This window comes from Corythoichthys intestinalis, chromosome 11 (assembly GCF_030265065.1).
Source record: "Corythoichthys intestinalis isolate RoL2023-P3 chromosome 11, ASM3026506v1, whole genome shotgun sequence".
Lineage (NCBI taxonomy): Eukaryota > Metazoa > Chordata > Actinopteri > Syngnathiformes > Syngnathidae > Corythoichthys > Corythoichthys intestinalis.
Window position 1 is genome coordinate 39,977,058 of NC_080405.1, and position 13,496 is coordinate 39,990,553.

At 38.4% G+C, this 13,496-nt stretch overlaps 1 protein-coding gene across 5 annotated transcripts in view; it reads right to left on the reverse strand.

The window, feature by feature from the left end:
* gria3b (glutamate receptor, ionotropic, AMPA 3b) overlaps nucleotides 1–13,496 on the reverse strand; it is a 226,308-nt gene that overhangs the window by 69,084 nt on the left and 143,728 nt on the right. For all 5 annotated transcript variants that reach the window (XR_009064807.1, XM_057850056.1, XM_057850055.1 and 2 more), the window contains exon 5: nucleotides 4,379–4,432. Coding sequence is in view for 4 of the 5 variants with exons in the window: in XM_057850056.1 (XP_057706039.1) it covers nucleotides 4,379–4,432 (54 nt within the window). In the remaining variant the exon portion in view is untranslated. The remainder of the gene's footprint in view (nucleotides 1–4,378; nucleotides 4,433–13,496) is intronic.

Consider the following 13,496-nt stretch of genomic DNA (forward strand, 5'->3'; position numbering starts at 1 on the left):
GGCGAGTACTTACTATTTGTGTTTTTATTGAGTCTTTTATTACCTTTTCATCGCCTCAAAATACTTTTTGCATGTGTTTCCCTCTCATACTTTTAAGCATTGTGTTTTCTTGTGGAACCTTTAAAGCACATTGTTGATCTGTTGATCACATTAGTCACGTAGCATATTTAAACCACCCTTGTTTGATATTGCTACGTTTAAGTATTTTCTTAAGGTATCCTTAGTATGTTCTGTCTGTATTAAGCCTGAACGATATATCGTTTAAACATCGCCATTGCGATGTGCGTGTGCGCATTAGTCCCATCGCAAGCACGTGCGATACTTTTTCTTTTTTTTTGATCCACATACGCCTCACTTTCTGGTCTGCGCACAGCCTCCTACCCTCCCTCTCCCACCCTTTTGATCCTCTCAGTCACTGCGGCACAACGATGGCTTTGATTTGGCCAAAGAAGCAGACTTCACACGGGCATCTGTCAATCATCGTTTAACTTGTTAAACAGTTGCAAGGAAGCCGCGCTGGAATGAATGTGTGTACTGTGGGGACGTTGGAGACATTTAAATGCCAGAAGTGATCATGAGGAGTTTGAAATTTCTACGTCACTTCAATGGTCACAGCTAAAGTAGATAAACAGAAGCATTTAATAAAGCCAAGCATTTATCTGCTACACTACTTTATTCTTGTTCAAAAATGATTTGGTTGGACAGTTATGTTTAAAACTGATCATAATTATGACATTTGAAGTGCTTAAAAACCATTTATTTATATACATTTTTAAAATCACTTTGGGGGGAAAAGTGAGAAAAAACATGTCTTATATGTATCTCTTTCCAATGCTAAATCTGAATAAATACATTGGGCTCAAAAAGCACATACAAAAAAAAAAAAAAAAAGGGGGGGGGGAGGTGCGCTACTTTGCGATTTTTCACTTATCGCGGCGGGTTCTGGTCCCCATTAACTGCGAAAAACAAGGGATTACTGTACACTGTGGTGATGGTGAGTCATCTAAAGTCTTTCCAAACAGCTATTTAAGTCATCTTGTGAAAATTTCTTGAAAAAAATATATATACATTTTTTTTAATATCGCAATATAATATCGCAATATATCGCAAACCCAAAAAAAATCGCAGCAATAGTTTTTTCCAATATCGTTCAGGCCTAGTCTGTATGCATCTAAACAAAACAAGCTGAAAGCACACAGTAGTACTTTGGGTATCAAATTCGCCTCTTGTAGAACGTTTTGCCAGTGTAGCACATTTAGGCAGAACACTGTTTTTTTTCTACTCTCGTCTCGTCTCATCCTGACTCTCCTGTTCATTTTGCTTTTGCAGCTCGTTTTGTGAAATTAAGCTGTGGATACTAGTCTTCTGTTGCGTCGGGAAATTTACGTCACACTTCCAGGTTTGGGAAGGGACATTTAACGGAGTGCAAAAAAAAACTTAAAAAAAAAAAAAAAAAAAAAAAAAAAAAAAAAAAAAAAAAAGCAAATTATCCTTGCAATTACGTGTTGATAATGTCATGGTTGTTTTGACGAACTCGTCCAAAGTTAAAAATACTCGTAAATAAAAATAATAAAATTAAAATAATCGTAAAATTACACCAAAATCCGGAAAGCTCTTCAGTTGCCCTTTAATATTCTGCAGGTGTTTTTTTTGTTGTTTTTTTTTACTTCAACACATGTTGAGTTGACACGTGTTTGCATCAATGATCCCGGAAATAACAGAAAACCGATGTCAAAATCTATTCACTAATCGCTCGTGCTTATTGATAAAGCAAAAGTTTGCTTGCATATAGCTGACTAATTGTGTTAGCCAATTTTGCATCCTGAAATGGCATGCACATCGATGCCAGTATAGTGTAGGAAAAATGAGATGCGGCCAAGAAACTTTACTGATTGTGTACACAGTTTTTAGTAACAAAAATGAGTGTGACACATCATCTATTCTACAATGCTGTTTTAGAGCTTCTGATTGATCTACGCTGACTTGAACTCGGAGCCAGTCAAGGGAAGGTGTCATGCCATGTCACCCATGATAAAATACCTTTAAACTCTTGCTTCTGGGTCGATACAGCGCACTGTGACAATTGGTGTTGGCCCTGCAGCATGCCCCCCCCCCCCCCCCCCCAAACACACAGACGGGGTGAATGAAATCAAACAAAATATGGCCTATATATCCTTGCTGTCTGCCCGCAAAGCAGCCGAAATGAATTTCCTCCACTTCCATAGACGTAAAAGTGAGAAGCTCAGTCATCCAGGAGCGGCTCATAGTAGAGCCTCTGCTCCTCCGCATCAAGAACAGCCAGGTGAGGTGGCTCTGGTATCTGATTACTTAGGATGCATCCTGGAAGCCTCCAATGTGAGGCATTCCATGAACGTGCAACTGGAAGGCGGTACCGGGGTCGACCCGGGATATGTTGGGGAGCCGGGTGGCTTGGGAAAGCTTTGGCATCCACCTGGAGGAGCTGGATGAAGTTGTTGGGAAGAGGGAAGCCTGGGCTTTCCTTCTGAAGCGGCTGCCTACGCGACCTGACCTCGGATAAAAAGCGGTAAAAGATTGATGGATGGCTGTTTGCTCTCAAATTATTACGCGATAGATTTTCACTGACACTGTAATATGTCAAATACATATAATGCTTTAATCAACAAATATACTGTAAGTCTGTTCATTCTGCAGTTACATTAGTAACAAGGTTGCAATAGCGTACAGCATGAATGCTATTTTTAGACCTTGACGTCACCATCTTAGACCGTAATTGGATCAACATAGAAGCGCCCTCGCATACAACCCATGTTAGTACTGCTTGTTTTCTGCCGGTAATCTTTCAAAGTAGAACATGCCGAGTAAACACTGCTGCTATGGAACTTGTAGAAACGAGTCTAGACATTACGACATATGAAGGATGTTTTCTTCATACGTTTCCCAAACCAAAAATTTGGAGTAAAAATGTGAACAATGGATCAACTTGTGCGAACGTCCAAAAGACCAGTTTAACGCCAGCAAGGTGAAGCCATTCAATTTCATATGCAGTAAACATTTTGTCAGGGGCCATGGTCCTACAGATGAGAATGCTGATCCATTGCTTGCCCTGAAGAGGTAAGGCATTTTGATATTTTTACTTATTTTTTTAGCGTGGCGTTTTGCCGTGCTGCTTCTGTATGACAATGAATAACCTGAAATAAATTCAAATGGTATCTGCCACTGTTGTTACCCTTTCTGTTGTAAAAAAAAACACTTTAGTAAGGGGAATGTGTAAATAAATTATCAAATTAAGATGTGTTATTATTGAAAAAATTTGAAATTTAATAATACTAATTTGAAAAAACCTGGAAAAAAAATAAAATGGTATCTGCCACTGTTGTTACCTTTTCTGTTGTAAAAAAATACTTTAGTAAGGGGGAAGTGTAAATAAATCGAGTTAAGATGCTATTATTGAAAAAATTAAAGAGTTTGTTGGCTGTCACTGAGTAGCATTTGCGATCGCTACATACGGTCAGAGACGTAAGACAACCAGGGGATATAATATAGAAGAAAGACAGGGCATATAGTGGTAAAGGAAACATTGTTGAAACAGGAGAATGTCATTGTCAGTGGTGTAAGGCAATGCACACAAGAAAAAGGTGTCGATAAAAAAGCTACCTCTGGATCAGGTCGGCTCTTTTTTCCCGTCTTTTTCAGCCCTCGATGCTCAAGCCATGTCTTTAACTGAACATTTGTATGCTCTTCCGCATCTTTATCACTGAATTTGGCACGAGGGAGATCATTTTCGGACATAATTGGTAGGTTTAGCTTAGTAAACATCTTGTTCGTACACTGTTTACATGCATTTATCATTAGGGACAAACGCGAGCTTTACCCACCTAGCAACAGTTGCTAACGTCATGAGTATTAACGAGGAAAAGTGACATGTTGCGTGCGGTATGCCATTGAAATCCAGCCTAATGTATTGTTAAAATAAGTAACAAAATCTAATCAGCCATCCTGCAGCCAAGATATGGACTGGTTTTGTAAGTTCGGCATTGAATGTGAGTACTTCATGTCAAGCTCAATATGGAAGAATGTAGCGTGGGATCAATCAAACTTTTGCAAGTGAACATTTCTCTAACCTGACTCAATGAGCTGGATGTTAAAAGCTGTCCTCCACAAGCAATGGAAAGTTTTTACTACATTTTTCGATTGCCTATTGGGTTATATAGGTCATTCACATTTATTAGGACTTTCACTATATTGTCTTACGGCTATATTGGTACTGATAGGCGAGTGGATAAAATACGAACCATTAAATGCAAAAGTTTAATGTGTATTGGGTGTGTGCTATGAAGGAACCTGCATATAGCAAAAGACAGATTTCACACCCTCGAGCGTCTCGATTAATACTTACAAGATTGGACAGAATGTAGTGGTAGCCTCGACTGTTCTTCCCCAATGCCACGACCTATGGGAGAACATCAATATAGTCAACTGTCCATGACATGAAAAATAAGTGGTTAGACAAAACGTCTTCTATTATAGCGGAATATGGCCTATGGAAGAACAAAAGAGAAGTAGCAAAAATTTAATTGAGGTGGCACTGATAATGAGAGAGAACCAAGCCGAACAACCTTGATTGTTCTGCTCACTTTGAAGTCATTGTGTAGGAGACTCTGCGGGACAAAAAGGAGAACTAGAAGTGGAGAAAATGACATATTTAAAGCAATTTACAGCTAGACACTGAGATATACTGAGAATGCCGCTCTGCTTTGAAAATATCACACCTTTGCAGCATAAAAGCGTGTTTCAACCCACGCAGCCTGTCTGAAAATAGTGTTGTTCTACGCCTTTCCATCACTGTGCCACCAATCATGCTGCTTTTATCCTACATTTTCCTCCCACTGTTGATTATTTTGTTGATTAGTTTGACAGTGACACTTCATGTGGTCCTGACACTGTTGCATAACATATGTATTTGCAAAATATGCTGGACAACACTTGTTCAGGAACAGAAAATATAGGGCTGCTACAATTGGTGGACATATGGCATCTGCGTTTTGATTGAAGTTTGCCTTTTGCATACACTGCAACAAAAGTATAAAGCAACATGAGAATGACAAGTGATTCCTTGTTTCCCCTTTATTGGGGCAAGTGACTATTTTGGGTTTAAAAAAAAATATATAATATATAATAGTATTAATGAATAAAATTCTACATCAACAAAATTTAATATAAACAAAATCTATTTTTTTTATTTTTTATTTTTTTATCCATTCATTCATTTTCCATGCCGCTTTTCCGCAAGAGGGTCGCGGAGGTGCTGGAGCCTATCCCAGCTAACTACGGGCAGTAGGCAGGGTACAGCCTGAATTGGTTGCCAGCCAATCGCAGGGCACCCATTTTTATAAATATAAAGTATAAATATTATTTTGGAGGAATAAACTAAAAACAAAAAATACATTCAATTTTTTATATTAACTCATTGTCTGCCATTGACAGCAATTGAAAAGAAATAAGAATTAGATTTTTTTTTTAAACTAATTTATTAAAATAATAATAAACAATAATACACTTTTACGATTATTTTTAAATTAACTCATTCACTGCCTTTGATGGCGCTAGACCTATAATCAATTTGTCTGGAAAAAAATCTCTCTTTTTTTTTTTTTTTTTTTGGCTGTCAAAATTATCGCGTTAACGGGCAGTAATTAATTTTTTAAATTAATCACGTTAAAATATTTGACGCATTTAACGCACATGCCCCACTCAAACGGATTAAAATGACAGCACAGTGTAATGTCCACTTGTTACTTGTGTTGTTTGGTGTTTTGTCGCCCTCTGCTGGCACTTGGGTGCGACTAATTTTATGGGTTTCAGCACCATGAATGAGCATTGTATAATTATTGACATCAACAATGGCGAGCTACTAGTTTATTTTTTGATTGAAAATTTTACATTTTATTAAAACGAAAACATTAAGAGGGGTTTTAATATATAATTTCTATAACTTTTACTACCATTTATCTTTTAAGAACTACAAATCTTTCTATCCATGGATCGCTTTAACAGAATGTTAATAATGTTAATGTCATGTTGTTGATTTATTGTTATAATAAACAAATACAGTACTTATGTACCATATGTTGAATGTATATATCCGTCTTGTGTCTTATCTTTCCATTCCAACAATAATTTAAAGAAAAATATGGCATATTTTATAGATGGTTTGAATTGTGATTAATTATGATTAATTAATTTTTAAGCTTTAAGTAACTCGATTGAAAATGTTAATCGTTTGACAGTCCTACTTTTTTTTCTTTTTTAAATAATTGTTCTTTTTCAAATGTTAAATTAAATTAAATTTTACAAAGTTATATGAATGGCTCCTATTTAAAAGACCTGACCTACCAATTCCATTTTACTAGGAGGGCTGGCAGAGAGTACCAAAAAATGCCCAAAAGCAACTATCATTCGAGTAACGTTTTTGCCCCCCCAGATCAGTAAATCCTCTGCATCATGACACTTTCATCCCGAGTTATAGGATATCTTCTCCACTATGCTACTCTTAATCTGACACGTGACCAAACAATTTCAAAGTGGCTACAAGTTCAATGTGGTACCCTCATAAACTTAACAAACCGCTTCTCTTTTTACAACCTGTCCACCCACAACTTAAAGTTTCAGTTTCCCAGAGGGCAGTGGAAGTGGGGTGAGCACATTGTTCACTGTCAAGCCATTTGGGAGGGTCAGTGTTCTGTGACAGCTTCCCCATCATTATAGCTTTAAACTCAAAGCACCGCAGGATGTCAGACAGATGAGCTATCAGAATCCATCAGTGTGCATCTAATGTCTTTTTTACAGTGACGCATCCCCTTTCCAGTGTAAATGTTCCATTTTTGCTGGAATCCTGCATTTTATCGTCCTAACCTTGACTTTGGCTGTAAGCCTCGTCACACCTGCCCTGGAGCGGGCTATCCAAAAGCCCTGCCCCCTGCAGCTCACTGTCAGTAGTGGCACGTGGCAACCTTGGCATGGAGCACAGCCAGCCTTCCATCCTGTCAACTCCTTTAATGAAAGACACTGCTGACTGTCTGCTGTCTGTGGAAAAAAAAAATCTCAGCCACTGCAGGGAATGATAACTATCTGTTGATGGATTCAATGAAAAAATGAATCTCTTCTTTGTGCTTTCATTTGCGCATTGACTTCATTTTATTATCAGGGTGGATAGATCAACCTTCAATCCCTGCGTACACATACAATTGTAAACGCCACTGTAGAAAACCGAATGCAATTTTGCTCTTATTTCCCTTTAAAATTGGAGATCTCCGAAGGGTAAAGCTAATTTAAACCCAGTTGACGCCATCTCCATTTGCACTGAAATGAGTCCTGTTGCTTTTAAACTTAATACACATACAATCACAAACCTGCTAACCAATTATTCCTTTTCACAGTGATACGGGAGCAAGGAGACGTGTAGTGGGAATATTTTCGTATAACGAATTTCCTCATTTTCATAGCCTCCTGAAAATTGATCCTTGAGAGCTGTCTCGTTTCTACCCTGGAGTTTTCTTAAAAGCCTGATGAAGACAGACACCAACTATATGATGACCTTGAATTCACCCTCAAGTAGTCTGCCAGGCACACTGAGAGCCCTAAATGTAGAGCTTCACTTCACGTTCTCCTCCAACTTGACCTTTCTACTGTCGTCCGTGCTGCAAAACAAGAAGCAGCTCTGATAACGATGCCAACAGTTTGTAAACATATCATACTCCTTTCAGGCAAATGGACAAGGGCCTACTGAGACAATAAGTCTCATTAACCCTGACAATTGAGCATAACTCATTGATAATTTGCCTGTTAATTGCAATTTGAATTAATTGCTTTATGTGTGAATGCATTGCAATAAATTAGAATTTTGTGAAACCTATTAATTTAAGTAATACAATTAAAAAAAGTGGAACAAGTTATAGTTTATTCAATGTGCACGGAGTAAATTTTTTTTTTAAAGTTATTCCAATGATTAAAAAGAAAATTGGTCTTTTCAAAAATAAATTAAACAATCTACATAATATGACTTTCAGTATCTGAATTCAGTTATTGAAATAAATGAAACCTTTCTACAATATCGTGATGTATTGAGATTCACCTGAATATGTATCACAGATGAGAGAGCACTGTTCTTCCACAACATTGTGATCATTGTAAATCAGAGGTGGGTAGTAACGCGTTACATGTACTCTGTTACATTTACTTGAGTAACTTTCTGAGAAAAATGTACTTCTAATACCCCTTTCCCACTGGCCAAAAAACCTGTGTCAACCCACTAACAATCGGCTTATGGTGGCAGTGGGAAAGTTGCAGCGACCCGCCTCGACCCGTGTCAATCAACCCGCCAAGCGACCCGTGTTAAAATCACCTCGGCTCTGATCGTCTTGCGGTGTGAAAGCAAAACCCCGGGTCAACAGTCAACACCCTAATCTACGTGGTGACGCAGGCTCTTACGTTATGTGTCATAACAACATGCCAGTCGCCTCCCATTTAACACGCCCCACAATCGGAGTTACGTCGATGCTAACAACAAAGCTAGTAGAAGAAGAAGAATTCACGTCGCCTACGTTGCCCCAGCACAAGCAGAGTGTTGATCCTTTGCCGCATTTCGACCATTTTGAGGGCAGTAAAAAGCCTGAAAACAGAGAACACAAACGGAAAGGAGGCTTCCATAATGCTCTGCATTGTTTACTTCCTTGAACTGAATGAATTCGGTCGCACTTGTCGACATTGATCTTAGCGTGGTGACGTCACGTAACCTTAAGCACGGCTGAGGAGGGGTGGGGGGTTAGATGGGTGAAAAAAAAAGACACAGCTTTTTTTTTTGTCAATGGGAAAGGTGCCAAATGCCAATTGCTAGTGGGTTGCATCGGCTTGAAAAAAATGCGCGTTGACCCACTAGTTTCAGTGGGAAAGGGGCATAAGAGTAGTTTTACTAAACCATACATTTTACTTGAGTAGATTTGTGAAGAAAAAACGCTACTCCTAATCCGTCATTTTGGGCTACACAAGATTTTTCCTCTTCATTCTAAATATGAGATTTATTATTTTATTTGCCAGCGATGCCAAGGATAACGCTTTTAATTTCACCAATGAGACGTCGCAACAATAATCACATGACTCCATTACACCAATCAGACGCAAGCTTGCTGTTCCATGATCACGCCAGCCTGTTTAATCACGTGGCGTCTTTAAAGCATCGTAAAAAATGAAGTATTTGGCATAGAGCACTGCACCCAACATGACTCGAAAGCACGGATTTTAACTTCTCTCCCTACATATGATCCTTTTAATTTCATAATCGTACTTATGAAGGAACTACAGTATTCACTATTCAAACTAGGAACTATTTTCTCCACTAGAGGGGACACATGCTTTTTGGACGAATAATTCTTCATTTCTGTTGTTCTTCTCTCGCCGGAATTCAATTTTTTTTTTTTTTTTTTTTGTATTTCTTTGGCTTAATGTGGTTATGTAATGGGTTATGGTACACTATCATGATAACACCTGTTCATATAGATAAGTATGTGCTAAGAGAAACACAATACCATTGTGTAAAAAACAAAAACAAAAATCGAGCAGAAATAAGCAGTTACTCACAATGTTACTCATATCTTGAGTATTCTTTTCACTGGATACTTTTTTACTTGTACTGTAGTACAATTTGTGGATGACTACTTTTACTTGAGTGATATTATTTTGAAATAATGCTACTCTTACTTGAGTAAAACTTTTGGCTACTCTACCTACCTCTGTTGTAAATGAAATGGTATAAAACATGATACCTCATATGCTGAAACAATTACCTCTTAGATGATGGAACATGATTTGGCTAATTATAAAAAGTGTGATTGCTTGCATTTGGTAATTCTGTCATCAGTTTAACACTAATTTGTAAACCTTCTGTGTAAAATGAACCAGGATTATTTTCGACGTATAAACCAAGAGAGACAATATATGATGAAGACAATCTTAATGTTTCATACACTGTAAAAGGTGTAAAAGGAAAATAAAGAACTCTATAAAAATGCAAAATACATTATCAGAGAGAGGCTTCTTTAACATTTATTATTGTTTATTACAAATTCAACCGCCTTTTGCTTCTTGTTTTGTTGAGCATTTGTAGCTGTTGTAAAAATCATTTGCTAAGTGAGAACAAGTGTTGTCCTATTCATGCTCACTGTCACAAAATGAATTTTTAATGATTTCTGAAACTCGGGCGTTCTTGCGTCCTATGTCAGCCATCATTGGCATCACCAGCTTTACTGAGAATCCCAGTCAAGCAGGTCTGAATTACTTTTATTTCTTTGACTGTATTGGAATGGTGGTGCCTTTTTCATAACCTAATCATGTAATTTTGTTAAATGTATTTTGATACGCTCCAAGCTTGGTATTAGGACACACAATACGCTCATGAGTTAATGCACAATTCAGTTATACAATATGTCAGTCATGTGTTGGCTGCGCGCCAATTGCTGAACATTTCCAAACACCTGATTCATATTCAGCAGATTGTCATTGCTGAGATATGAGAGCAATTTGAGACTTGATACCTCAAGGCAATGGGAATAATGAGACACCCTCATGAGCGCAAGCTTTTTATGTCAGGCTTTTGAAACAGCAAGGTGTCTTTCTCCTCTCTCACTGAAAAACGATCACAGTGATTTTGCTTCATGTCATAAGCAAAAACATGCTCCACTTTGCAGACGTGAGTGTCACAACACTGGGTACTTGATACATGAATAAATTGTCAGCAAAACATTCCCAGCATCTCGGACAGCCCATGGAGTCAGCCTGTTTCTTTTTTGATACTAACACTATAATGCTATCTACTGTAATTTTCGGACAAGACGCTGCTTTTCCCCCCTCATTTTGATACCTGTGGCTTGTAGCCCAGTGTGGCTTATTTGTTGATTTACTGTAATTGGGTTAATAGGTAACGCTTTGACAGCGGCGTAATAAGACTGCCGTAAGACCGTCATAATTATGACATGACACTGTCATAGTCATTAATGAATGCTTTTGACAGATGTCATTCAAGCCTGAGTTATGCTACTGCGTTGCGATGACGGCAAAGCGACTACAGCATCAATGACCAATCGATAGTTCTGCGGTGTTGCTCTGTAATTCACCGCAAAGTCACTAGAGGGGAGTGGTGTTGTGTTTGTAGGGTTTTGGGGGACTCTTGACGACTTGTAGTTTTCTTCCGGTTACACTGCTATGCTAAAATGCTAACGTAGATAAAACGCTTGAATGTGGATCTTCAGCTCATCAACATTGAACAACAAATGTTGATCATACAAATGTTGAGGTGCAGGCGACGCAGAAGACTTTCGGAGGCAATCTGTCGGACTGTTGATGCCGTCACATTACGAATTCTAGCCTCGGGTGGAAGCCAGCAAGCTGTGGCGGCTAGCTTCAAACTGGCGTTGAGCACTGTGTCCAGTGTTTTGTCCGAGGTCTGCAAAGAATTGTGGACAGCCCTCCAGCCCGATTTTTGCCATGTCCTACAACCGGCCAGTGGGAAGCCGTAGCAGATTCCTGGCGGATATGGAACTTCCCAAACTGCGTTGTAAGCCTTGATGGTAAACACGTTATCATTAAAGCACTGAGGCACTAAATCAGTGATGATGTATCAAGTGTGTGAACTGTCTAGTTGAAAATTAAACATCAAAACAACTCTTTTGACACCAAACCTGTGCTTTTTTTCTTCATATACTTGAAGTGTGACACGTAAATAAACCACAGACTCACAGCAAACATATGTACACAAGAAATGATGAAGTGCACCGACCAAAAATAAGACATAAAGTGATAAAAAGCTGGCAGTTTTTGGCCGACTGGGTCACCGCTTCGTGTGGCCATTCGATTCCGAACACACACACATACTTGTCTCGGTGGTTCTGTCATTTTTTTATTCCTCCCACGAATTGCTTGCCATTTGCCAATCTTCATAATGTCTTGACGAGATATTGTAGAAGTTGTCGTACTTGCTCTTCGTTGATACTGTAGTCAGTTTGGTCCATTTTTGCATGTAGCAAAATAATGTTTGACAATAGCGGTGATTTCGTGCTGAACTGGAAACAAGAGTCTGAGCGGACCAATCACAGTCCAGTTCCACCACGTCACACACGTTGACGCGAGGAAGTCAGAAAATTTTGAAGGAACAAGAGAGGCTACGGCGGAGGGTTGTAAATTGGGTCTTCCTTGATGGCACATAACTCGGCCTTAAGTGTCATCTGGCAAGTAGTGTCACTAACTCCATTTATGTCCAGCTCGGATTATTTAAATTCATTCAAAAGTGATGGATGGCACAAAGTGTCATTAGCATTCACTAATGCTCATGGCAGTGTCATGTCATAAGTATGATGGTCTTATAGCACCACTGTCAAACAACACAACTAGCAATTAATGAAACAACTGGAACAGTAACTGAAGACATAACTGGCACAGAACATGAATTCTGATTGTTATTTACATCTGTAGCGCTGCAATGCATGCTAGGAGGCATGTCGGACAATAACAGTGTTGACAGCGGGTGGCAGCAGAGGTTTACTGCCTCCCCCAAGGGAGCAGTGATGGCCAAATGAAGCTTTTACAAACAATGAAGCTTTGCAGCCAATTGGTTCAAAGCTTCATGGTGGTTCATTTGGTCTTATGACCATCTCTTGATGCCGCTGTCAAATAAAGTGTTAACGGTTAATATATTTTGGTGTAAATATCCAATGATACAGTGAGGATAGCTGCGGCTTATTTATGAACAAATGCCGTTTTCGTGTCAAATTTGGTGGGTTGCGACTTATAGTCAGGTGTGCCTTGTAGTCTGAAAATTACGGCATTTGTATATGTAATAGCAGTTTGGAAAAGGCTTGTGACGGTCAAAATTGATGCCAGGATTTTAAAACCAGTCATTCCCAATTTTTATTTTTATTTATTTATTTATTTATTTATTTTTGCTGAAATTTGAGCTACATTATATTTCTTTTAGTCTTACCGCCTGGCAACCTGCGTTGATGTCACACAGCTGTAACTACAAACAAGACCAAAAAAAAAAAAAAAACAGTTCGCTCATGGAATGATTGATTTGTCCTTATTAAATCAAACTTTTAAAAGAATGTGGTAGTGTCGTCCTGATTATCTTGATCTTTTGCCATATTTGCATGGCTGTAAAATCAATGTCACATAGTTTCATTCTGTAGACTGCAATCTGAGATTAAATTGTCAGGGATTGAAGTGTTGTTCTTCAATTTGATTTACATGTGTATTGCTATTGTTTTTATTATGTAAAGTACTTTGTGCTGTATTTCTGTGCACGGAGGATTTTCATTTCTGGCATCTGATTCCAGAAACCTGTTTCGTTCAATTTGTATACATAATAATATGAGTAGATATACTCACGCAATTGAGTAGAGCGAAAAGAAATGAGTTGGACACTTCTGCTGTCGATGATTTGTTTGTTGTTAGTTATTGAGAAGCTCTGG